This window comes from Lemur catta, chromosome 15 (assembly GCF_020740605.2).
Source record: "Lemur catta isolate mLemCat1 chromosome 15, mLemCat1.pri, whole genome shotgun sequence".
In the NCBI taxonomy this organism is placed as follows: domain Eukaryota; kingdom Metazoa; phylum Chordata; class Mammalia; order Primates; family Lemuridae; genus Lemur; species Lemur catta.
In genome coordinates this window covers 40,458,941-40,484,584 of record NC_059142.1, presented here as the reverse complement: position 1 = coordinate 40,484,584, position 25,644 = coordinate 40,458,941, and the positions used below count along the sequence as shown (strand labels likewise).

Below are 25,644 nucleotides of genomic sequence, written 5' to 3'. Positions count from 1 at the left end.
CGGGCCGGGAGGAAGGGCCGAGACCCGCCCTGCGCGTGCCCCGGCTGCCTCGCGGCCCAGCGAGCTCCCAGCCTGGGGGGCCCAGTCCCCGCCCCTCGGTCCCCCGCCTCCCGCACCCCCACCCGCGGGCGCCAGCTCCTTCCCCGCCGCTCCGTCCTCCGGGACCGCCCTCCGAGCGTCCCCTGGGCTCAGCCTCTCCTTCGCCCAGCGGCGCTCCTTGTTCGTCCCACAGGTTCCCTCCGAAGGGAGCTGGAGCCAGCGCTCGGCTGCCTGCGGGGAGAGGGGCGGGCACGGCTGGAAGCAGTCGGAGGGTGAGTCCGGCGTGGGGGGGCGGGGGCTGGAGGGAGGGGTACCATTCTTACGCCTCTTAGTGTCACTGATGCTCAGCGCGGCGGGCTGGCTCCATGTTTGCAGAATGAATGAATCATGACTCTCCTTGTCCCCTTCTGAAGGAGGACTTTTTGAGGTCCACGTGCTGCAGAGCACCTTTGGGGGCCTCCTGAGATAGGGGTTCCCCCGTCCCGCGTAGTAGAAACCTGACTTTCATTTCTGCACTCCCTCTCTGCGCTCCGTCCTGGAGACTCCCATTGGGTCGGGGCTTGGGGACAGGTTGTGGGGAGAGGGGCTTGTAGGCCCAGCCAGCAGTTGTTGAAGGTGTGTCTGGGCAGGGGACTTGAGCAGGGCCTCTTAGAAGGTGACAGTGAGGGGTGCTGCAGAGAAGAGCATCCACTGTCAGGCAGGGGTAACTTGGCACCTGCAAGGCCAGCCTGGAAAATTGACTTGAGTATGGACCGTGACCCGCAAGTCACTAAGTCCCCCAAGCCTCTGTTTCTTCACCAGTGAAATGGAAACATTAGTATTCATTCCTCAGGACTTTACCCAGATTCAGAAAAATATCACATAAATCACCCATCACAATGCTTGGCACGTTGGGGGCACTCAGCAAATCTTAGATTTATTTCCTTCCTCTCTGAAAAAAGTGAGCAGAGTTATTTGTTCCCATCCTCTCTGTACACAAATTGGTCATAGACGAACACAGAAATTGTGTGATTACTGTTTGTTGAATGAATATGCTTCATGGACTGTCAGCACCTACCCCCGCCCCCCTCCCCCACTTTCTCCCAGGATCTGCAGGGAGAGCTCCAGACCTGGCTGGCACAGGCATGCCGGTGCTGTCGGAGGACTCGGGTGAGTGCCTCTCCCGGGCTGGGCCTATCACAGCCCTGAAGATAAGAGTGGCAGCCTCCAAGCCCTAGCAATGAGAGCTTGGGGAGAGAATGTCCCCAGGGCAGGGCTGAAATATTGTGTGAGGGTCCAGGGTCTTCAGGGCAGGGAGTACCCATTGCGTTGGCTGTACCTTGTTTTTCTGACGCTCTGTTCTCCGCAGGTCTGCACGAAACCCTGGCGCTGCTCACCTCTCAGCTCAGACCAGACTCCAACCACAAGGAGGAGATGGGCTTTCTGAGGGATGTTTTCAGTGAAAAAAGCCTCAGTTACTTAATGAAGGTGAAGTCCCATTTCATCCCACCTGGGGAGGGTTTCTAGAGGTCTTCCTAGCTGTCTGTGACCCTCAGTGGTCATCCTAGCCATCCCCCTGCTCCAGGAAGGAGGGACTTCACTGGCCCACTAGGCGGGACTTTGTTTTATGCTGCCCCGTCACCCCATCTGCAGCCCTAGGTGTCCCCGCAGCTGTGGATGGGTGTGTGGTGATATCGGCTGTCTTTGCAGATTCATGAGAAGCTTCGCTATTACGAACGGCAGAGTCCGACTCCAGTTCTGCACAGCGCTGTGGCTCTCGCGGAGGATGTAAGCCCCTTACGTCCTTATAAGTCCCCACTCTGTAGGGCTGCCTCATCTTGCTTGTCACCATTGCTTAGCCTGGGGACACCGGGCATTGGGAGTCCAAAAGTGAAGAAGTGTCTCCTTCCTTCTCTTCCTATCTGGGTTCCCTGACAGGCAGGGAGGAACCTGTGAGCCTTGGGCCAGGCTGAGAGACACGGTGACATGGGGCCCCCCACTTACTGTGTGTTGTTGAGAAAGTTCTTGTGAAAGTCAGTTTCCTCTTGGATCGGTTTGGCAGTTCCCAAACTGCTCTGAGCACTGGCGATTTGAATAGTCAATAAGCACATTGTACTGTGCTTTAGGAGGCCAGTGTGAAGTCCTGAAGTCAGGCGACCTGCCTTATGTCCCCACATACTGGCTCAGGCTTCTCATTTTTTGAGGAAATGCTTCCTAATTTCTCGTGGACCTAGTCCTCTGTGCACTGTGGTTGGTGAAAAGCTGTCCCAGCTGATGACTAAGACCAGCTCCTGAGTCAATCACCTGACCCCAGGAGATGGCCTGGGTGTACATCCCCTGTGCCCCGTGGAGTGGAATGTGATTAGGGGCATGTTAGACTGCCCGGCTCCCAGGCTCAGTGCTGCCTTTGCCACTAACTCTGTGACCTTAAACAGGCCGCTTAACCTCTCTGCGCTCCAGTTTCCGAATTCATAAAATAGCATCATGGTGAGGGCACAGACAACAGAGTTGCAGAAGCCCAGGCTCAAATCCTGGCTGTGCTCACTTACAGCTTTGTGATTTTGGGCAAGATGTTTAGTCTCTTTGAGCCTCAGGATTCTCATTTGTAAAATGGCAAGATACTAGGACCTGCTACATCTAGTTTGTTGTGAGAGTTGGTGACAAGGTCCACAAAGAGCAGATGGCACACAGGAAGGGCTTAATATGTTAACCCTTAGTAGGATAACCCCACAGAGCTGCTCAAGCACCCCTGAGCCCTGGCGTGGCTTCCCTGGGCGCATCGTCCTGGGGTGGCTGAGGGGCTCATGTGCCCCTGGGTGCTGCAGCTGTTCCTGGGGGTGCCCTTGAGTCTGCGGTCCAGGGAGGAGGGACTTTCAGTAGACTTGGGGCCAGGGACACCCCCAGCTGGCTGTGGCGTTCTGTCTCATTCCCCTGCAGGTGATGGAGGAGCTGCAGGCTGCCTCCGTGCACAGTGACGAGAGGGAGCTGCTCCAGCTGCTGTCCACCCCCCACCTCAGGGTAGTCACGCCACAGCCCCTGCCCGCCCACGCCTCTGTGTCTCCGGGGATGGGGGTGGAGGGAGCTCTCTTCAGGGAGACATCTGAGGGAGGCTGCTCAGCCCCAGTGTCTGGGGTGGTTGTCTCTCTGGCACGACGTCCCAGACCCTCCAGCCCACTGCCCAGCCAAGGCCTGCAGAGCCCTGTGCTCTGTGGGCCAGCCCATTTCTCTTGCTTTCCCGACAGGCTGTGCTCATGGTACATGACACAGTTGCCCAGAAGAATTTCGACCCTGTCCTCCCCCCTCTCCCTGATAATATCGACGAAGATTTTGATGAGGAATCGGTGAAGATTGTCCGCTTGGTGAAGAACAAGGAACCCCTGGTATGTGGTGCCCCCCTCCCTTCCCCACCCTTCCCTTGCACCCCACTGCCACCCAGAAAACTGAGTGACCTCCTGAGGTCTTCAGAGTGAGTGATGGCAGCTTTGTCAGGGCCGCTGCTGCCCCTGCAGACCTTTGTGTGTAGGGTAACCCCCTTTCCTGGGTGGATACAGCCCCCCTCAACTGTGGCCAAGCCACGTGGTGTAGTGTATAACCTGCACAGCTATATGGGGCGGCTCTGACCACCCTCTGACCCAGAAGTGGACAAATGCAGCCCCAGGGCCAACCCCAGCTCCTGGCTTGTTTCTATAACTGGGGTGTTTTGGGAGCACGGCCGTGCCTGCTCACTTGCATACGGCCTGTGTTTGCCTCTCCACAACCATGGCAGAGTCTCGAAGTTGTGACGGAGACTATGCGGCCTGAAAAGGCTAAAATATTTACATTTGGACTTTTATAGAAGCAGTTTGTGGACCCCTGCTCTGAATCCTGGGGAAGCGCAGGGCCCAGGCACTCCTCCGCCCAGCTGACAGTTTGTTGTCCGTTTGGTCCCGGTTCAGCATTGATTTACTGAGTGAAGGGACAGGGTTGTTTCTTAGCTGGAGGGAAGTGGTGGAAGTCCAGACAGTTGAGTGCTTGCTCTAGAGAACACCACAGCTGGCGTTCCTTATTTGCAACTCCTGCAAACAGATGAGGATCTCTTCTCTGCCTCTGTTTCCTCACCTGTCAAATAGGGAGACAGCCATCGGTTCGGCTACGTAGCATGGGCCCTCCTGTGCAGGCCCCACGTTGAGTACCTGCAGTTCAGAGCTGAATAAGTGATGGACAGAGATGCAGGAAGGTTTGCAGGTCTCAGGGACAAGAAGCCCTGGAGTTCTTACCTGACGACCTTTCTTCCAGCAATAATGATCTCATATAATTCAAATAGGTGACAAGGGTGAAGTTAACAATAAGTGTGCAAAGGTGTTTGCAGTGATGGCCAATAATAAATGGTTAACATTTGTTGAGCGCGTACTGTGTGCTAAGTGCCTTGCGTGCATTATTACCTGGTGTAATCCTTGCAACAACCTTCCACTTAAATGGGATCCCATACCCCAGAGGAAACAGGTGTGGAGAGGTTAAGGGACTTCCTTGCTTAAGGCCACATGCTTTTAGTAAATGGCAGAGCTGGGTTCACACCCAGAGCTGTCCAACTCCAGAGCTCTCAACAGTCCAGCCTGCGTGGTGCAGGGAATCCAGGCTCATTAGTACCTTTGTCATCCTAGGTGTCATCGTCACTGTGCTTCATGGGCCAAGTCCTTGTCCTGAAGCTCTGGCTGGGGCATAATTGGTTCCCCTCGGCAACAACAGAAGCCCCAGTAACCCTGTGGTTGGTCAGAGGCAGGTTGAATGTGCTGGCACATATTATCCTCATTACTGAATGTCTTTGCAAGTGGACAGAGCTGTGAAATGACAGAGAGGTGATAGTGACAGCATGGGGTTTGGCATCATATAACGCTTTCCACCTTACAGGCTGGGTGACCTTGAGGATCCTTAACTTCTCTGAGCCCCAGTCCCTCATCTAAAATGTCTCAGGGTTATTGTGCTCTGTAAACTGTAAAGTGCGGTGCTATGCTAACGGGAGACGTCGATTTTATTGTGTCCTCTGCAGTGGGAAGGTCCCCACTGATCTGCCTTCTGGGGTGGCAGATGGAGGGATGAGGGAGGCTGTGTTGGGCTCAGAGAGTCGGGGCCTGTGGTCTGGGACGGCTTCTTAGGAGCCTGCCTGCTCTGTGTCGGATGCAGGGTGCCACGATCCGGCGGGACGAGCGTTCGGGGGCTGTTGTGGTGGCCAGGATCATGAGAGGGGGTGCGGCAGACCGGAGTGGTGAGTGGTGGCAGTGCCTGGCCAGGATGACGGCCATCATCCCAGGGCCTTCCCCCTTTGCTCCCTGGCCTCCTTACCCGCTCCTGCTGGGTCACCTGTCTGGGATGCGCTTTGCTTTCTGGGGTTGGGGCTGGAATTCGCATCTCCTCCCAAGCCCAGTAGAAATTTTAATTGAAAGTGTAACAGGCATGGAGTACTTCGGGGCCACCAGGAAAGGGCTCATGCATTGGCTTAGCTTGAGGTCTATGATAATTAAGCACACAGCAAGGGCTTGGTGGGGGATTCCTAACTGGGGGGCAGGGATGACATCCTTCCTCCCAACCCCAGGTTCCTTGCAAGCTGTTCTCATGGGGAGAGGGTGTTAATGCCCCAGATTTGTTTGGGTGGAAAACAGGGTGAGAATCACTGGTGTGTGGAGGGACTGCTAAGCTGTGAGGCAAACCTGGTGTAGGGGACATTACCCTTGAAGTCCGGGGAATTGTCACAGAGAATCCTAGACCAGTTCCTCTCAAACATTAACAAGCATGTGCATACCCTGAGCAGCTTGTTAAAATGCAGGTTCTGGTGCAGCAGGTCTGGGTTGGGCCCGAGATTCTGCACTCCTCACCCGCTCCCAGGCGATGCTGCTGCTGCTGCCCGGTGCTGAGGGTAAGCAGTAAATAGGACCCTGCCATATGCAGGGACCCTTGTCGTCAAAGCAGAGGCTGATAGATGGTGTGTGTAACATTCTTGATGACATCTTCACTGGGGCTTTTAAGTTTCCTTGTTGAGACTTAGGAAGGCCATTGTTGGAGTGTGTCTTTAAACCCAGGAAGGTGAAGAGTTAATGATGTTCTTAAAAAAGCAGAGGTTCCAGTAGAAAGAACACAGGCTTTATACCTCCCGGTAGCTGTGCTCCAATACTAGCTCCATTCTTTCTTAGCAGCATAGCCTTGGGCAAGCTGCTTAATCTTCCTGGGTCTCAGCTGCCAACTTGTAAATTGGAGATTTGACTGGTGATTGTGAGACCGCCATGCCCAGTGAAGTGCCCAGGACGCAGGAGGGCTCAGTTTGCCCCAGTCCCACCTGCCGGCTTTACACCTGTAGTCTGCTGTGCAGTGGGCTCCTCGGGTACCCAGAGTGCAGAGCTCCGGGGGCCTCTTCCTGTGCTGATGGTTGTCCCTGTGTCTCCTAGGCCTGGTCCACGTGGGAGACGAGCTCCGAGAAGTGAACGGGATCGCGGTCCTGCACAAGCGGCCCGACGAGATCAGCCAGATCCTGGTCCGTGCTGCGAGCTTACGGGAATGTCGGGGGCTTCAGACACCGAGAACAGGGCGTTTCCTGGAGCCAGGGCAGGCTCTGGCTCAGCCTCGCTGTTGCCTTGAGGAGGCGTCAGGCACAGTGGCCTTACTGTGTGCCCGGGGTCTTCCCGTCCACCTGCTGCTCTCAGACCCACCCTTCAGCACAGCCATCCTCCCCGCCTCCTCCCTCCCTGCTCCCTTTCATGAGGACACTTTGGGGTCCTGGGTTCGAATCTTGGCTCCACCTTTTTGTAGCTGTGCAAGCTTGGACAAGTCATCAGATCATCTCAGTTTTCAATCTCCTTTCCTCTAAAGTAGGGATGGAGATGGTTTCTCAACAAACATGTGGTTATCATTAGGGCAGAAACATCTGGAACAGGATAAAGTCCTTTGCTACTATAGGGGATTCTAGATATTCAATGCTGGGATGAAAACAACCTCCGTCATCCATTCTGGGGAGTTTAAGTCAACACTGAAACTCCCCAGAAAAGCCCCCACCATAGCTTTGTTCCCTTTATCCTCGGGGATCTTCCTCCAGCATGACATTCCTTGCTAACTTCTGATTAGCAAGAGGACAGAAACAGGATGAGATCTCAAGAGGGGAGGCCCACTCTTTAAGGCCCTGCTGTAGGGGACCCAGATTGCGGGCAGGCCGTTCAGTCTTTTTGCCCCAGCTTTTGAGTACCAACCTCCTTGTGTTCCAGAGCCATGGTCGGGGAGTTCTGGGTAGTGACGCAGGGCCAGGAGATGATGTGGTGGGCTGTGCTTTCCTGGCTCGACAGCATTCTTCGTCGTGGGCCCCCAGCATTGGGGTGCAGGGTCTCTGGAGTGCAGGGAAGGGGACCTTCTAGAAAGCTGGGAGTGGCCTGATATTGGAGAGCTGTTGGGGAAAATGGAAGCAAAGCGGGAAATACTCATCAGGGCCCAGCCCTGAATCCGGCAGGAAAGAGGAACAGGAGACTGAAATTGGGTGTTCAGACGACCCAAAGGAAAGCAAGGAAGGGAGCCCTCTGGGGCCCTGGAGATCAGGAGGGGTGGAGAGGGGGGATTCAGTGCTTGGAGGATCCTTGGGTTCCCATTTAAAATCTCTGTCTGTTTGTCCTTTGAAAATGCAGATACTTGGTTTCTGAGTTTTGCTTTAGTTAACTCAACCAGGTCACCATCCTAGAAAGGTGGGCCTCAGGTGGGCTGTGAGTCTGACTTTCATTCTGAATGTCAGTGTTTGGACCTGAGAAGTAAGACTTGATCCCACGAAGGGTTGGACCTGGCAGGTGATGAGCCTCTGTTCTCTCTCCTTCCAGGCCCAGTCCCAGGGATCCATCACCCTAAAAATCATCCCCGCCACCCAGGAGGAGGACCGCTTGAAGGAGAGCAAGGTAGGGGAGGTGGGCTCACGGGGCCTCTCTCTGCTTGGGATCCAGTCTAGACTTTTAAAACGTCATTTGGGAACAGATCACAGACCTGGTCCTAGTAACCTTGGGTTTGCATTTAAAGAGGACTTTAATTCAGTCACAAAGTGATTCATTTGTTTGTACTCTGCCTCTTTCTAAACAGGATTTGACGTAGCTTACTAATCAAAGGCAAGGTTATTTGAATTGAAATAGAAAATCAGGGCCGTGAAGAGGAGGAGAAGGTACGAAATGTGCCGGATTCTGGACCAATTAAGTAATTGCCATTTGTTTAATTATTTGAGCCTACCTTACTTGGCCACCTCCTCTGTGCCAGGCGCTCTGCCAGATGCTGGAGACAGGGACGATTAGTGGCTTCGAGGGTTCCTGGTGCCAGGGAGCAAGTCTTTCATTGCTACGTGGAAGCAGGCAAGATTCTGTATGAAGAATTACGGTCACCTTGGAGGGCGTCACAGAGTAGGGGTGTTGGAACCGAGGCTTGAGGAGGAGGAAGATGAGTAGGACTTGGGGGGAAGCTGAGGCTGAGTCCTGTGCAGGTACAGAGGGTCCCAGGCATCACGGACAGGAGTGTGTGTCCGGAGCAGTGAGAAGGAGGTGGTGGTGGGTTTGCTGGGGAGGTGGTTAAGCCTGTGTTCTGAATGGCCTTGAATGCTTTGTTAAGGATTTGGGCATAATCCCTGCTTAGTTTGAGGTCTCTCAGAAGCTGACCCTGAGAAAAAGATTTGAATGCCAGTTGTTTGTTTGGGAGGCGACCTCAGGAAAGGCCAGTACAGGTGTGCAGAAGGGAAGGCAGCCAATCTGACAAGGGCTGTGTTATCAAGTAAGTTACTACTGTGGGCAAGTAGAGCTTAATCCTTCTGGGGAACTTGGGGATCCCCTGTAGAACACACACCTCCATCGTCCCACCCAAGAGACCTGGGAGCTGGGGAATCTATATACCAATTTCTGCCAGGCTGCTCCCAGGATTAACTCCTCGCAATTCCTGCTGTCAGATTAGGGTAGAGCAGGTTCCAGTGGCCAGAGAAAGTAAATCCTTAGACATAGAGGTACAGGTGCAGGTGTGGAAGTCCTTAGGCAAAGACATGCAAGTGATAGATGCTGGTGCCAGCAGCTGATCTGGAAGTCAGCCCAGGGTGCACTGAAATGGTACAGCTCTGGCGGATGGGGGAGCCGCCCACAAGATATCCCCATAGGTGGTGAGAAGCTCTTAAAGGTTTTTTTTTTTTTTAAGGAAGGGAGTGATGCAGCCATACTTGTGTTTTAGAAAGCTCCCTGGGGCAGCCACCTGTCCCTGAATTATAGAAGAAAACAAGGAAGCGTGAAAACGTGCCGTGTCCTCACCCCATCTTCTCCAGAGAGGGGGACTCCGGGGGGAGTTGGGGCTCGGCCAAGTCTGTGGCAGATGAGGCAGGACCGAGCTGTAAAAACTGTGGGTGTCAATTACCCACTGAAAAGTGATGCTGAGGAACCGGTAACAGTAGTTTTGTTGATGTTTGTGTTCTTACCAAAACATCGAGATTACTTATGTAACAGATGGCGTCTGACTTCCTTCGGAGCAGTTGGCATGTCAGAAATAACATTCGAGTTACAATTGTGCTTGCCTTTACTTTTTGTTCTAAGGATTAGTTGTTGCCGTGTGTGTGCTGTTGTGAGGACAGCAGGTCAGGTAAATAGGGAGATATTTAAGTGGGAAAGAGAAATTCAGTCCTCTGCCCATCTGTTAGGTTTTTGATTCGGGATGGATTTCCTGACGATAATATCCAATAATGGTTGAACAACAACAAGAACCCAGGTGCAATGTGTGTCTGATTAACTTTCTATTCTCAAGGCTGCTTGTTCTTCCTAAGTATGGTTGGTCACTGTCATTTGGCCTTCGATGCGGCTCACTTGGAGAGGGGCCACTTCACCGGAGCCCTCCCTGTGCAGGTGTTCATGCGGGCTCTCTTCCACTACAACCCCCGGGAGGACCGGGCCATCCCCTGCCAGGAGGCGGGCCTGCCCTTCCAGCGCAGGCAGGTCCTGGAGGTGGTGAGCCAGGATGACCCCACGTGGTGGCAGGCCAAGCGAGTGGGGGACACCAATCTCCGTGCCGGCCTCATCCCATCCAAGCGGTTCCAGGAGAGGTGAGTCCGGGGCGTGTCGTAAAGGGCTGGTTCCAGAATGGCAGAGGCTCGGGTACATGCCAAACCCCCAGTCTCTGCCGCCACTGCCAGCTCAGCCCACTGGGTGTTGTTCCCCAAGGTAAGTGCCAACTGCACTTGTGTTTGTTCTTCTTGTCCCCTAACAAGAGGGCTGCTTTAAGATTTAAAGAAAGGTATGGAAATTTATGTCATTAAGTTAACATATATTTTATAATGCATAGAGAAAGTTGAGAAATAAATATAACAATGTAGAAGTGCAGGACTAGGGAAAAAAAGTTACTCAAAGTCTCTCCACTATCTAAACAGCATCATTTTTGTCCTGCCTGTGCTTTTTCTGTGAGTGTGGCAGACAGAATGTGGGGTCTTGCCTTTTTTTTTAAACTTAATAATTTGACATTAGCATTTCCCATATTACTATATGTTCTATGCAGTGTGATTTTGATGACTATATAATATTTCATCAGGAGATACACCTTTCATTCCTGAGCAGCAAGTATTTATCATGAATTGAGCAGGCCTTGTGCCTGGCGTCTTGCAGACTGCTGTGGGCCCATGGTTTCTGCCTTGGAGGAGCTTGTAGTTTAGTTTTCCCACTTAAGTCAGGCATTCCTCAAGCGAACAGTTTATATAAATGAGATGGGCATGAGGGAGGAGGACATGGTGCTCTGCGAGTTCATATTAGAAGGTTACGCCCTCACCTGGGCAAGCAAGGAAGGCTTCTCAGAGGAAGGGTCATACCTAAGTGACTTCACTACTTTCCTTTGGCTGCACTTTTAGGTCATCTCCAATTTTTCACCTTTATAAGGCGGCAATACTTACCTTACACAGACTGTTCTGGGTATTTTAAATGATTTCCTTAGCATAGATTTCCAGAAGGGTAAAGTCTGGGTCAGCGGGTGTGGCAGTTATGACTGTGTCGCTTCCCTGTGGCTTATAGCCCTCTCTCCATCTCGTGTGTGGGATGCGGGTGACGACAGAAGCTCAGTGGCTTTTGTGGTGTGGTCCCCAGGCCAGGGCTGCCAGCATCACTTGGGAACTTGTTAGAAATGCAAATCCTTGGCCCCCACCCCAGACCTGCTGAATCAGAAACTCCAGGGCAGACTCTGATCTGTGTTCACGGCCGTTCCAGGTGCTTCTGAGATGCTGAGGTCTTGCTGTTTTCTTAGGGGAGCCCCAGACCCATCTGCTCTTTTGACTTGACGGATCTTGGCCACATCTTACCGGAGGGAGTGGGGGAGGGTTCTTTAGCTGCATTTAAATGTGGCAATCGAGACACCTGCAAGAACCCTGGGACGTTTCCTCAACTCAGAGATGAGGCCCTGGTCACCTGTCCACCCGTATTGGATCAGCCCTGGGGCTGGGCTCTCCCTTGCAGGGCAGGGGCATTACATTAGGGTCACTTTTGTCCTCAGCCTCTCTTGGGAGTCATTCTGCTGTCTCGCAGCTTCCTCAGCAATAGGGAGGCTGAGAGTAGAGAAGGGGCCTCGTTTTCTCAGGAATGAGCCCTAAGAAAGTAACGACCAGCTGGTGACCGTGGACACTGGGCTGGATCCCTGCGTGTGGCCAGCTTGGGCTGGACGAACTTTCCCAGAGGGAGAGACTTGGTTTCCTCCGCCTTGGGAACCCTTGGAATTCCCTGCGAAGCATGTGCCCAGGGATCCAGCCTCGGTTTCCTGAGTTTTCCAGAAGGCTCCTTTAAACTGATTCTCTGGCCCAGCTCATGGGCCCACCCATCCCCTTGTTTCCCTGCAGACGATTAAGCTACCGGAGAGCCACGGGCACCCTGCCGAGCCCCCAGAGCCTCAAGAAGCCCCCCTGTGAGTAGATGGGCATGGACGGCACTCTAGGGAGGGGCCGGGAAGAAGTGGGCACGGGACTAGGGGGGCCTCCGGAGGAAGGAGGGGGTGGGGAGAGGCATGAGGAGGGGGAACGGGGTGGGTGAGAGGCAGCTATTCCCCAGAGAGGAGCTTCTATATTTGGGACCCATAGATGACACTGGGGGATATGTTAGCGCCTCCCCCTAAATGGTGTGCAAACGCACGCGCACGTGTGTGTGTGTGTGTGTGTGTGTGTGTGTGTGTGTGTGTGTTTGGGAGCGGGTCTGCAGTGCTCATTAGAGTCCAGGGGCTCTCTGACCCTGCAGACTGAAGAAACACTGATGTTGGAAAGGAACAGAGAAGCCCTCAAGAGGTCCTGTGCCTCTATGTCAGGGCTGCTGGATTTATTTAGCAAGTGCAGATAAAAGACGCCCAGTTACATTTGAATTTCAGGTAGACGATGAACTGTTTTTTAGCATAAGCATGTCCTGTGCAATATTTGAGACAGACTTATACTAAGAAATGATGTGTTGCTTATTTGAAATTCAAGTTTAACTGAGTATCTTATATTCTGTCTGGCAACCCTGCTCTGTGTAGCACTTTACCTTTTAGGAAACACAGCCCCCAGCCTTTTTGCCTTTTCACCGTCACAGCAACCCTGTGAAGTGGGTAGCATTGGGCATCCCCTTTCCGAGATGGCAAATGGAGGTTCACAAGGTTAAGTTAAGCTGGGCTCTTGTTCCAGAAGGCCTGTGACCAGAGTCCCAGCTTAGGGCCTCATACAGAGAGGAAGCTTTTCCAGGGTGTGGCCTCTCTGAGGGTCAGGGGAGATCGCGGGGTCGTAACCGAGGAGAGGCCTGAGCTCGTGCCCTGTGACCAGGGCACGGCTGGCCTGCAGCTCTGCTCCACCTGGCTCCACCCTCTGGCATCTGCATTTTCCCGAACAAGTCTCAAAGCCCAGATGAGGAAGAGCAGGTGCGATTCCCACTGGAGGGTCCCGGAGTGAGCCGCTCCGTGGGCCGCTGCTAACGGCCACTTTTCCAGACGTGCTGTCATGTTGCAGGGGCTGCTGAGTGCATTGGCCTTGGGGCTGCCTGCACCAGTGATGAGCTGGCTTTCTCTGGGCTGCTAATGAGACACACACAAGAAGACTAATTAGAGCAGGTCTTGGGGTTTAATAATGGACCACAGCTCAGATCACAGGTTTGTTGGAGGAGAGAGAGAGGCCAGATGGTGGGCTCCTCAGGCACCCAGGGCTGTGGCTGCCTCTCAGCCGCAGGGCCCCTGCTCCCCTCCACTAACGCTGTTCCATCTGTCTTTTGTGCAAACCGCAGATGATCAGCCTTGTGACAAAGGTAGGCCTGGCATTTGTCCCCTGTGCCCATGGGCAAGGCCCCTTTTCTGTGGAATATCTAGGGCTGGAGGGGCTTTTTTTCCTTTCCCCACTCTGGGTGGCTGTGCCCCTCCAGCACTCTGCACACCTCCCCCTGCTCTGCCAGCTGGACCGGCCTATTCCTTGCTACAGGCAGAGCTGGTAGGGACAGGGTTCGAGGCCTGGGGGCCCTTCCCTGCCTACCTGGCACACAGGGCCCAGCCGTCCCCGTGATTGGGCTGGGTAGGAGACAGGAGATCGGAGGGTGGGGCAGGGAGGAATGAATCCTTCTTCCTTATTCACACCTGTCCCAACTCAGGGACGGGCCTGTGACCAGCACCCCCGCCAGGGCCCAGGAAGGCTATTTGGGCCCTAAGCATGGAGGCCTGAGAGAAACAACTTGTTTTCCTGGGGTGGCCGGGACATGGCATCATCCCAGAGGCACTTCCTGCCTGGCCCTCCCGGTGCTGGGTCCCTCTGGGTTGGCTGAGTGTCCCTCCCTCTGTTTGCTTCCCAGAGACCTGTGACTGTGAGGGGTACCTCAAAGGGCACTACGTGGGTAAGTAGCAGGGCTCTCCCCCCGGCACCCCCGCCCCCACGCACAGCCCACCCCACCTCGGGCTCTGGAACCCTCGAGAGCAGCTGAGCCTGCGGGACCCACATCTCCCCTCAGCTCTGTCAGCCAGAGGAGGGGCTGGGGCCCTACCCAGCCACTGGGCACAGAGCCCTCCATTAATACCAGTTTTATTATCCCGTGTTAACTGAAGTTGATTCAGTGCTAGCACTGCCACCATACGGTGCGGCACTCCAGAGTACCTTCACTTTGTTTATTTTGGTTTTGTCAGAGGCCTTAGAGATAGGCAAAACGTTTTTAAACTTTTGCTTTGAAGTAATTTCAAACTTACTGAAAAGCTGTAAGAATGGTACAAAGAACTCCCATATACTGGGCACCCAGATTCAACTGTTGACACTTTGCCATATTTTTACATGTATTTCTCAAGGCCAAGGACATTCTCAGGGTGATTATCAAATTCTGGGAATTTAACCTGGATACAATTCTATTATTTTCTATACTGTCATTAAAATTTCATCCGTTGTCTCGATAATATCCTTTAGAGCAGTGGTCCCCAGCCTATTTGGCACCAGGGACCGGATTCATGGAAGACAATTTTTCCGGGGTGGGTGGGGCAGGGGAGGCGGAGCTCAGGGGGTGATGCCAGCGATGGGAGCGGCTGTAAACACAGATGAAGCTTCGCTCACTCTCCTGCTGTGCAGCCTGGTTCCTAACAGGCCATGGTCCGGCACCCGTCTGCGGTCCAGGCATTGGGGACCGCAGCTTTAGGGCATTTTCTCCCGGTCCAGGATCCAATCTAGTACCACAAATTGCATTTGTAGATTTGTATCTGCATTTCACAGATAAGGGAATCGAGGCTCAGACAGAGGAAGAGACTTGTCCGAGGTCAGTCACATGCCGAGTAAAACAGTGACCTTGAATCCTAACTTGTGGATGCCAGGGATCACCCTGTCATTGTATTACCGTGCTTCCTGGACAGCCCCTTCCTGTAGCAGGAGAAGGTTGGGAGAAGTCAGGGGACTCAGTCCTACCTCCAAGTCTGGCCAAGCGGAGGAAATCTTTACTTTCTCCTGGGATATCCTGGGACAAATGCCACAGGGTCCCTTTGCTCCTCCCTCCAAGCTGGTCTTCGGAGGAGCTTCCGGCTGGGCTGTAGGGAGAGGCTGGGTGGCTCACAGGAAGGGAAGGCGTCCTCAGTAGCGGAGCCTCCGGAGCTGCTGACATATGAAGAGGTGGCCAGGTACCAACACCAGCCCGGAGAGCGGCCCCGCCTGGTGGTTCTGATCGGTAGGTGATGTCCTGGGTTCCCAGGGAGTGGGCTGGTTTCCTCCCCAGGGGGTAGGGAGGTCGCTCAGCAGGGACCCTGGTCAGCCTTCCCTTTGTTTCTCAGGGTCTCTGGGAGCCCGACTGCACGAGCTGAAGCAAAAGGTGGTGGCTGAGAACCCACAGCACTTTGGGGTTGCTGTTCCACGTAAGAGGGCCCGTGTGGGGGTGTGTTTGTGTGCACAAACATGAATATTTCTTGGGGACTTGACTCCGTAGATCCATCCTAATCCTTACTTTGGGTCTGAGGGACTGCCAGGCACTGTTTGCTTTAGGCAGATTGTGGGACCAAGGTATGATGGGAAGAAACTTACTCTCAGTGGTCCACTGGGACCCTCTGAGACAGAAGCTGGAAGACCACCTGCCTGGTTCCTACCTGGAGTAGAAGGTGAGTTCAGGGCACACTGCAGGCAAAGTGGAAGCCTCAACCTGACACTAAGGACCCCCATGTACCCACCGGATGGAGGTGTGACTCAGAGTTGCACTGTTAGGGGCGGGGGAAATTAGTGCAGATGATGTGGCGGGAGATGAAGCTGAGTCAGAGGTTTGGGAACATAATGAAGGTCTTATATGCTCATCTGAAGTGTTTAGAATGTAATCAGAAGATGAACAAAAGTTTTTAAGCAAGGGAATGACATGGTTGGAAAAGTGACCCTTGCAGCTCTACCAGGGGTGGGACTAAGATGCTACATGTAGAGCACAGAGCATCCCTGGGGTCCCCTCAAGGGCCAGAAGACACAGTCCCCAAAGATGCCATCTTTTCATTTGGAAAAAATTATGTGTTGCTTTGTGCATGTTCTTTTTCTGTGGAAGACCTGATTTCCCCCGGAAGTGTACATCTCAATTCTATTATGGAAATCAATGGGAAAACACTGTGTCTTAAAATTTTTGTTTGAGAGCCAGCCTTATTGGAAAATATCTAATCCATAAAGGGTCTGTCTTCATGTCTCCTTTTCTCCCGAATGAGAAATAATTGAATAAAGAATTAAAAGCATAGAGCAGGGTCAAATGTATTTGTGGCCTCTTGCTCTCAAAAAAGAAAAACAATGAAGAAATAAAAGCTAGGACTCAGGGTCCCTAATTCTTTAAAAGCCACGGCAGCTGTGAGGCAGTTCAGCAGAGTGGCTCAGGGCATGTGCCTGGTACGAGACAGACTGACACTGGCTCTGCTACCTACCGGCTGGGGCCACTGTGCATGGTGCTTAATCTCCCGCCCCTGAATTTCCTCAGCTGCAAAACGGGACGCCTCCTTTTGCCTACATCAAAGAGTTGTGTGAATCAGTGGTATGTCTGGAAAGGCAGAGAGCCTGATGAATGGAAGTGTTTGGTTTACACCCGCAAATCAGCAGTGGCCCCCCTGAGTGAGGGCACAGGTCTGCTACTGTCCCTGCTCACTGCGATGTGACATCTTTTTGCCCAACTTTCCTTCTTTTTTCTTGAAAAGATACCACCAGGCCCCGAAAGAGCCATGAGAAGGACGGAGTGGAATATCACTTTGTCTCTAAGCAAGCATTCGAGGCCGACTTACACCACAACAAGTACGTTGCTTGAGGGGCCAACTGGCTGTCTGTGTTTGTCACTGTCCCATAGGCCACTGGGCCTCCTGGGAGGGTGTCCGGAAAGGATGCGGGAAGCCAGAGAAAAGTGGTGTTGGGACGTCCGCTCTTTGCTAATTCAGGGATGCCCGGGCACTAAAGGTCCTTTCTCCTCTGGTGGCGTTTCAGGTTCCTGGAACACGGCGAGTACAAAGAGAATCTCTACGGAACGAGCCTGGATGCCATTCAGGCTGTTATGGCCAAAAACAAAGTTTGTTTGGTGGACGTGGAACCGGAAGTGAGTTCCTGGGCTAGTTGGGCATTTCCAGTTAGTGGAATTTATAACCTAGGAGATTGTGCATCTTAAAGAGCACTTGATCCCAGACTAGGGAATTTTTAGTCCAGAACACTGGACGTTAAATTTCCTTGGCTCGCCCTTTGAGAATCTGATGAAAGCTTTGTACCCGCAAACATGCTCCTCTATCCACAAACACTGCATTAATTGTAGGGAGCTCGTGGACCCTCTGGTGGCCCACAGTCCCAGGCAAAGCTGGGGCTGAGCTTGTGGCACCAGGCCACCCCCTCCCCAGCTGGAGCAGGTGGAATCAGTGGCTTAGGGAACCGATGAGGGGGGCAGTCAGGAGAACAGTTTGAAAGGGAAAAGGAGGGAGGAAGACATGACCCCGTGAAGTCCTTCAAACACATCTCCAGTTCTGCACACCCGGCATGCTGCTGGCTCTGCAGGGGCTTAACTGTCTTTTTAACCTTGTCTTTCAGAAAAACTTCCAAGCTTTGAGCTCAATCTGGGGATTTTTTTTTTCTCTATAGAAGCATATCTCTGATGTTATGATATAAACCGCAGGCTTCATTTTATACAAGTTTGCTTGAAACAAACATTTTCCAAAAATCACATTGTGCCTATGAAGGAAAACTCTCACTCATTTGGACTTACTAGGAGTTAGTAGTCAAAATTAAAAGTCCAAATTTCAACAATTTTTTTGAAAAGTGATTGTACTGTTTTTTTTGTGTGTGTGTTCAGATAGTGCATGCAGCATTTTAATACTGTTTCCAAATAGAGGCCCTTACATGGTAGATAAAATGCACTAATTTATACGATTTGCATATCAGAAACCTACGGTTGGCAATTTTGTTTCAAGTGATCTCATTTGCTTTGCAAAGCTTTTCTTCTTTGACTATCCAGAGGAGGCCTGTGTGATAGCACACATTGCGCATTAGCGTAGTCCAGATTGATGATATTTAACTAAATATTAATAGATACACATTGAGTTCTTGTTGTCCGACAGGAGCTGCACGGCAGAGGCAGAGCCTTAGAAGGTTAATTAGAGCTGGAGGGGTCAGAGCTAAGAGAGATGGTAACTCTCTGAGCTGAGGCTTTGGAACCTTCAGTTCTCAGCAAACATGCCTTCAGGGCCCCGCTGAGTTCAGTGTCAAAGTGAAGGACGAGAAAATGAGCAGTTGGTCTGCCTAGTAGAAGTCCATTGTCATGGGATCAGTGTAACCAGGACCTTTGCCATTGAGATTGTAGCATTGAAGCACAGGATCCTTGAGCTTTAAAAAGTGTGTTTCACAATAAAGTATTTCAAAAGTATATAATCCTGAACTTTCTCTCTCAGGCACTGAAACAACTGAGGACCTCAGAGTTCAAACCCTATGTTATATTTGTGAAGCCTGCAATCCAGGAACAAAGAAAGACGCCACCTATGTCCCCAGCTTGTGAGGACACAGCAGCCCCACTTGTAAGTTTAAAGCTGATCGTTTCTTTCCTGAAGGCCTGCAGGAGGCTGTTGGAGCGTAAGGGTGCTTGCAGCTGACAAGGGACACAGGACATACCTTCTGCACAAAACCATCTTTCCATTTTGTCTGTTGGCAAAACTTAGAGAAGATGGTCACGTGACCAGAAGGCTCAAAGTGAAACAGCCAGAAGTGCCTCCCAAACCAGGCAGGGGTGGCTTTGCCTGGGCTCACTACCTTCCACTCCCTTGTGTAAGCACCCTCCCCCAAAATATGACATCTGTCAAGGACCTGAACTGAGTATGACAAACTACACTCATCTGTTGAACTCCTAAGCCAAACCCCAGTATAAATTGCAAGGCCAACTATTAATAACAAGGTCATTATCATTGCTTTCACACCAGTTTGAATCATCAGAGAATTAATCTATTTCTAAAATTAGTAGATGAGATGATCTAATATGTTCCTAAATGAACTTCTGCTTCACTGTCATAGAGTCTCTGTTCAGCCCAGTGTGTGTCAGGACCCTCACCCAAAACCTAAATATTTGACCAAGTTCTTCCAGGACACATGGGCTTGGTGACTTATTTTTTCTGGTTTTCAATAGGGTTGGTTAGGGGAGTGAGATGGAAGTTGTTGCAAAGCAACCGAGTTCCAGAGTAGACTTTGCATGCTGTCCTGGGCAGCTGGTTTCAGCTGAAGGAAGCCTTCTCATGTCCTTCCCCTTGGTCAGGAAGCTCCCTCCAAGTAAAAATTTTGATGCTATCATGGTTCATACTAATTCCCTGTTTTAATTGTCCACAGGGATAAATTATTTAGAATGACATGCCTGGAAGGACTATTAGAAATTTTCTCCTTTAGGAACTCTAAGGAGATCATCAGCTTGGTCTAGCATCACTTAGAAACAGACAGTGTGCTCATCATGGTGGTGGGAATAGCAAGAACAAAAAATCAGAAACAACCTCAATGTTCACTAGTGGGGCTCAGTTTAATACCCTGTTATGTGACACTCGTAGGAGAGAATGGAATATTATTATAGCCATTTAAAAGTCCTGTATTTGAGGAATATTTGATACATAGCCAAATGCAATAAAATGTCAAATGAAAATAAATCAGAAAATTAAAAATTATGATTTTAATTTTGTGTCACACGCAAAGAAAATACATTAAAATGGTAAAGGCAGTTCTCCCTGAATAGTAGGCTCATGACTAATTTTTGTTTTGTTTTCTGTTTTACTATGTGTTTTTTTTTTTTTGAGAGGGAGTTTAACAGCTTTATTGAGATAAAATTCACATACCGCACAGTTCACCCATTTAAAGTGTACAATTTGGTGATATATTCACAGAGTTGTTGCCATTAGCACAATTTAAGAACATTTTCATTGTCCCCAAAAGAACCCTGAGCCCATTAGAATATCGCATTCTGTTTCCCTCCAACTCCTTCCTTGCTGTAGGCAACTGCTAATCTACTTTCCGTTACTATAGATTTGTCTCTTCCAAACGTTTCATATAAATGGAATCATACAACATGTGACCTTCGTATCTGGCTTCTTTTAATTAGTATGATGTTTTTAAGGTTCATTCATGTATCAGTACTTCATTCTTTTTTATGGCTGAATAATATTCCATTGTATAGAATATCACATTTTGTTTATCCATTCATCAACTAATGGACATTTTGGTGGTTTCTACTTTTTAAGCTATTACAAATAATGCTATGAATATTCATGTACAAGTTGGTGTGTGAACATGTGTTTTCATTTCTCTTGGGTGTATATTTAGGTGTGGAATTGTTGGGTTATATGGTAACTCTATGTTTAACATTTGGAGGAACTACCAGACTTTTTTCCATGGGAGCTGTGCCATTTTGCATTCCCACTAGCAGTGTTCAAGGGTTCCAATTTCTCCATATCCTCATTAGTGCTTGTCATTGTCTGCCTTTTGATTATAGCCACACCGGTGGGTGTGGTGTCTCATTGTGGTTTTAGTTTGCATTTCTTTAATGATTATTGATGTTGAGCATCTTTTCATGTGTTTATTGGCCATTTTTATTTCTTCTTTGAAGAAATATCTATTGAAATACTTTCCCATTTAAAAATTGGATTATGTCTTTATTATTGAGTTGTAAGAATTCTTTATATATTTTGCTTACAAGTACCTTATCAGATGCATGATTTACAAGTATTTTTTCCCATTCTGTGGGTTGTCTCTTCACTTTCTTGGTAGTGTTCTTTGAAAAATTTATCTATCTTTTCTTTTGTCACTTATGTTTTTGGTGTCCTATCTAAGAAACCTGTTGTCTAATCTGAGGTCATAAAAATTTCCTCTTTTGTTTTCTTTTAAGATATTTATAGTCTTAGCTGTTACATTTGGGTCTATGATCCATTTTGAGTAAATTTTTGTGTGTGGTGGGAGGTAGGGGGTCCAACTTTATACTTTGCCTTTGGATATCCAGTTGTCCTAGCACCATTTGCTGAAAAAACTGTTCTTTCCTCATTTAATTATTTTGGCATCCTTGTCAAGAATCAATTGGGAAAAAAATAAGGGTTTATTTCTGGACTTTGAATTCTATTCCACTGATCTGATCTGTATGTTTGTCCTTCTGCCAGTACCACACTGTCTTGATTACTTTACTAGCTTTATAATATGTTTCAAAATCAGGAAGTATGAGTCTTCCAACTTTGTTCTTCTTTTTCAATATTCTTTTGGCTATTCTTTGCACTTCCATATGAATTTTAGGATCAGTTTGTCAACTGGTTTTACTATATTTTGGGGAGATTTGTTTTATTTTAGAAATATTTCAGGATTGAAAGAATTTAATAACTGGGGGGAAGAGCCTTATTTAAAAAGAGTCAGGAAGGCATAAAGGAGAATACGAGGCAGCTTCCCAAGACACAAAGAAAGTTCTGCCAAATCGTCAAGTCCACAGGAAGCATCAGCTTTCTAGGAGTCAGAACCGTCCCTGGCGCATGGTTGTCTAAGAGAAGCAGAACTGCAGTCTGTTACCAGTGTCCTTCCAGCCTGACCAGTTTTGTCATCTGTTCCATTTCCTTTATTACCCACCACAATGCTGCGCTTCGAGCAGGTGGGCTAATGATGTAGTGCGACTGGCTGATGTTTTCCCTTGTCTGTGGGTCAGTTCACCTAGCAGTTGTGCAATCCCATCTTGCCCCTTTAGTGTCTCCAGACCCTGCGACCACAGTCATTCTCTCTCTCTCTCTCTTTTTTTTTTTTTCTTTAAATTGAAAGCTAGAAGCCACAGTCATTTTCCACACAAGTAAGTAGCAGGGTCACAGCGAGGCTGTTCAGATACAGAGTCCCTGGCTCTACTCCCAGAGATTCTGACGTAGGAGGCTTGGAGTGGGGCTCAGGCATCTCTATTTTTAACATACATTCCTTTCATGTGACTTTGATCATGTAGGCAGACCCCAGACCACATTTGGAGAAATTCCTCACAAAGGCCTGGGTTTTGTGTAATGTTAAATATTTGTCCATTATCTGGTACCTGAAGTTCAGATAGGGGGACTTATTATATAAAACACCCTATGGTCACGTATGTCCGTCTTTGCCACCCGCAAGTTAATGGGGCTTCTGCCTTCTGATCCAGCAAGCTAATCCAGCAGGGGGCGGGGGCCAGCGTCGGGGGGATCTTGCTTATGTGATCTTCAGGGCTGTGACTCTCTTGCTGAAGCCGTAAGTGGGTGAGTTCCACCTTTACAGGCCAGGAAAAGGGTTCAGGGGATCTATGGCTGCAACATAAATGTCACACATTTTACTCCATTAGAGATTTACTTGAGTTCCTTCCAGATGAAAATATTTACTAGGAAGATTGTGGTACCTAGCAAAAATTTTCCTTCTAGAATTTCTTAAATAGCTAAATGCTTCCAGGATGAACCATGTGAGTTCCCAGAGGAGGAGAAATTCTGGAAGCAGCAGACAGGTCCATAGGATGTGTGCATAATGGGGTGGGGGGGTGGGATTGAAGGTCCAGGGGCAGCACTGGGACACTGCAGAGTGCTTCTGAGTCTAAGAGTAGCCCTGCTAGAACATTCTATATAGGATCTAGAATTTGGAAGCATCTCCCAATTTAATCCAGTTTTTTTCCTCCTGGGAGAAAGAAGAGAAGAAATTATGCCAGACTTTGTGGTAGCAAGCAAAAACTGTTCCCTAGAACTTTAGAACGCATCTCCTGACATTGCAGATGTTCTCACTAAAGTAGGAATTGGGTTTTGATTGGTGACAGGGAAAAGAGGAGCAGGAAATATTTTGGAGTGTGGGTGTCTCTTTGGGAGGGGACAGAACTTACCCTCCCCACCCCCCATGGCAGCGTGAAGACACTGAGTCCCTAGAAGCAGAGGAGAGAAGGCAACAGAGGTCTGGAAAGGCACAGAAAGGGAAGTGGGAGAATGCCAGTGACAAATTCATTCTGTAGTTTTACTTAGAGTGGATCTGCCACTTTTTCTTCCAAAAACCAGGCTAATTGTCAGTCAGCTACCCACCTGAAATTCTACTTATTAGAGATTCTTTTGAATGAAGAAGCACACAGTGCCCATATTGGGTAAGAGGGGGTTCTTCTCTATACCTTAATGTTACATGTCAGGAAGACAGTCTTAAAGAAATCCAGTGCTCTAAGGAAATGGGGAATTTGATTAGAGTTGTCCCAGCACTTTCTTAAATAACTTCCCTTTGTCTACTGTGCTAGTGTTTGGCCTTGGTATGAGGAAATGGAAAGAAGAATTGAGTTCTGCATTATGAATTTAGGAGTCTGCAGAAGGGCGTTAGGGTTATTCTCCTTCTTCCCCTGGTTGATTCCAGAAATGCTAACTTTGCTTTTCTGCAGTTAATATTATTTATTGTTCTTTCTTGTAATTATTTAACCTGTATATTAAATTGCCATGCAACACAATAATACTTCTATGGAACTACTTTAGGGGCAGGAGATGTGAGGTTGACATATAATCACAGATAAGGAATCAGCATCCCCCAAAGCACTTCACGTCATGGCTTTCAGTTCCTAGGTCCCCAGTAGGAGTCTTATGGGTGAATGAATGAACAGCGATTATGTCTGCTGCCCATTAACTTTCTTTGAAGTTTGACGTGATGTTGTCCCTACTCTCTGTTTTTGTGTTTGCAGTTGGTTAGCAATGGGCACAGTCATCTGCTCATCACTTAAAAATTTAAGGGTGGAACGTGCCCAAGACAAAGGCTCTAGGTTTCTCATAGGAGAGCAGCCCAGTTCTCTATACTGCCCCTTTCCTTGCAGGACGAGGAGCAGCAAGAGATGGCCGCATCTGCCGCCTTCATAGACCAGCATTACGGGCACCTGGTGGACGCTGTGCTGGTGAAGGAAGATCTTCAGGGCGCCTACAGCCAGCTCAAAGTGGTCTTAGAGAAGCTGAGCAAGGGCACTCACTGGGTGCCTGTTAGTTGGGTCAGGTAACTGTATCCCAGAACAGCTTGGCTGGATGGGACTTTGAAGACCATGTAGTCCAGTCTCCCTCATTTCACCATCGAGGAGTCTCAAACGCAGAGAGGGGCAGAATTCTCCACAGATTCCATCATCAAGAAGAGTAGAAGTGGGAAGTCTTGTTCGTTGTTGGTTTTGTCTGTTGTTTTGCACTTGCCCCTCTTGGGATCGTGAGTTGAAAGGGGCATATCAGAAAACAACACATTTCATTCATTAAAGTGTCACAGGCAAGTTGACCCTGATTCTTTGTACCAAAGTTAAGTAGCCACTGTCTTTTTGGGGGTGGTGGTGGTTAATTTATACAGCACTGATTTGTAGAGATGTTTAAGCTTTATAAACATAGTGACACTTCATTTATCTGAGTTTGTTGGAAGCTAAGTTGTTTTACTCAAGAGGATTTTCCATGCAGCTGAAGTTCTCCTGTCTTCAAAGCACTAAAATGTTGATTTTAACTTTTTTTTTTTGATAGTGAGTGCTTGCCTGGTAATAGAAAACTTGGCTCTCTGCTTTTTTAAATAGTGAGCGTACATGACCTTTTTCTGGAAAACTGAGGCACACTTGACCATCAACGGGAATTACTGTGCTATTCTGTAATGCAGTAGTGCCTTCAGGGTCTCTTGAGGAATGTAAGGCCACCTTCCCCTTTCTAAATACCCTCAGATTCCTAAAGTTGAGCCCTTGCTTTGTTTGATTTGTCTGTATCACCAGTGGTCCCTCTTGTTACTGACGATCGCCTTGGTTCTAGCCTGTCCCTACACTGAGATTATAGGGGCTCCTGTTGCGCTAGATTGTGGGGAACCAGATGCCTCTCCCTGTTAAAACTATGTCTAAGCCATAGTAAAGCATTTCTGTCCAAATAAAAGTATATAGACTCAGAGTGTGGGCCTGATGGGTTGTCTCTGAGCAAAAATGATGAATGTCACACAGGATTTGTGATTTTTCTTAGCTGCTCGGAGGGTTTTATTTGTTATTAATAACCAGCATTTGTAAGTCTTTGTTCTGTGCTGGATGCTATGCTAAGGCCTTTATATACATGACCTTGACAAATATACCAAGCCAGTGAGGTAGGATTCTTATCATCCCATTATATGAATAAGAAAAAAATAAAGCATAGAAAGTTTAAATAATGTGCCCAAGCTTCCATAGGTTAAAAAAAATGGCAGAACTATGGTATTTGAGCCTAAATCTCCCAAATACCAGAGATGATCATTAGCCACTATATTATACTGCCTTGTTCTTTTGTGGTCTCATAACTAAGGCTACTCATTAACATAATTGACTTATAAGTGAGGAATATGTTCACAGCTAGAATTAACAACAATTTGCAGTGTGGCTATAACTTCTAAGCCTTAAAAGAGGCTGCTTACACATGCATACATTTTCAAACTCTTTTACTTATGAGAAGAAAAGGAGGCCAGGTCAAAGGTGAAGCACCAGGGAGAAGGTTTGCTGCTCATTTAGAAATTTCTATTTTACCTTCTTAGAGAAGGACACCTTTGCAGTTCTCTAGCTCACTAACCTGGTAGGTCCACCTAACAGGGTCACATTCTTCAGAACTTTCTAGCAAAAGGATGGGGACTTCTTTGTATTTACAAAGTATTGGATTCTTATCAGATGAAATTAGTCTTGAGCTGTTACAGAGAGAACCAGGCCAGGGAGGGCGGCTACCCCCTGAAGCATGAATGGCACATGCAAAGTTGTTTTGCAGGATAAC

General features: G+C 49.2%; 1 protein-coding gene across 2 annotated transcripts; it reads left to right on the top strand.

Moving 5' to 3' along the window:
• Nucleotides 1–238: 238 nt before the first annotated feature.
• Nucleotides 239–24,852, top strand: MPP3 (MAGUK p55 scaffold protein 3). Of its 2 annotated transcripts, XM_045526678.1 has the most exons (18): nt 1,149–1,188; nt 1,388–1,506; nt 1,729–1,806; nt 2,956–3,036; nt 3,261–3,398; nt 5,179–5,260; nt 6,435–6,520; nt 7,842–7,916; nt 9,876–10,072; nt 11,843–11,907; nt 13,242–13,262; nt 13,797–13,838; nt 14,976–15,140; nt 15,244–15,324; nt 16,621–16,714; nt 16,901–17,009; nt 18,346–18,468; nt 23,727–24,852. In XM_045526678.1, exons 1-18 carry the CDS (start codon nt 1,164–1,166, stop codon nt 23,901–23,903), a joined length of 1,758 nt encoding a protein of 585 aa, XP_045382634.1. In that variant the 5' UTR covers nt 1,149–1,163; the 3' UTR covers nt 23,904–24,852. The 2 variants fall into 2 exon arrangements, with proteins under 2 accessions (XP_045382633.1, XP_045382634.1); XM_045526677.1 differs by lacking the exons at nt 13,242–13,262; nt 13,797–13,838 and adding an exon at nt 239–311 and having other exon boundaries at nt 1,126–1,188.
• The last annotated feature ends 792 nt before the right edge of the window (nt 24,853–25,644 follow it).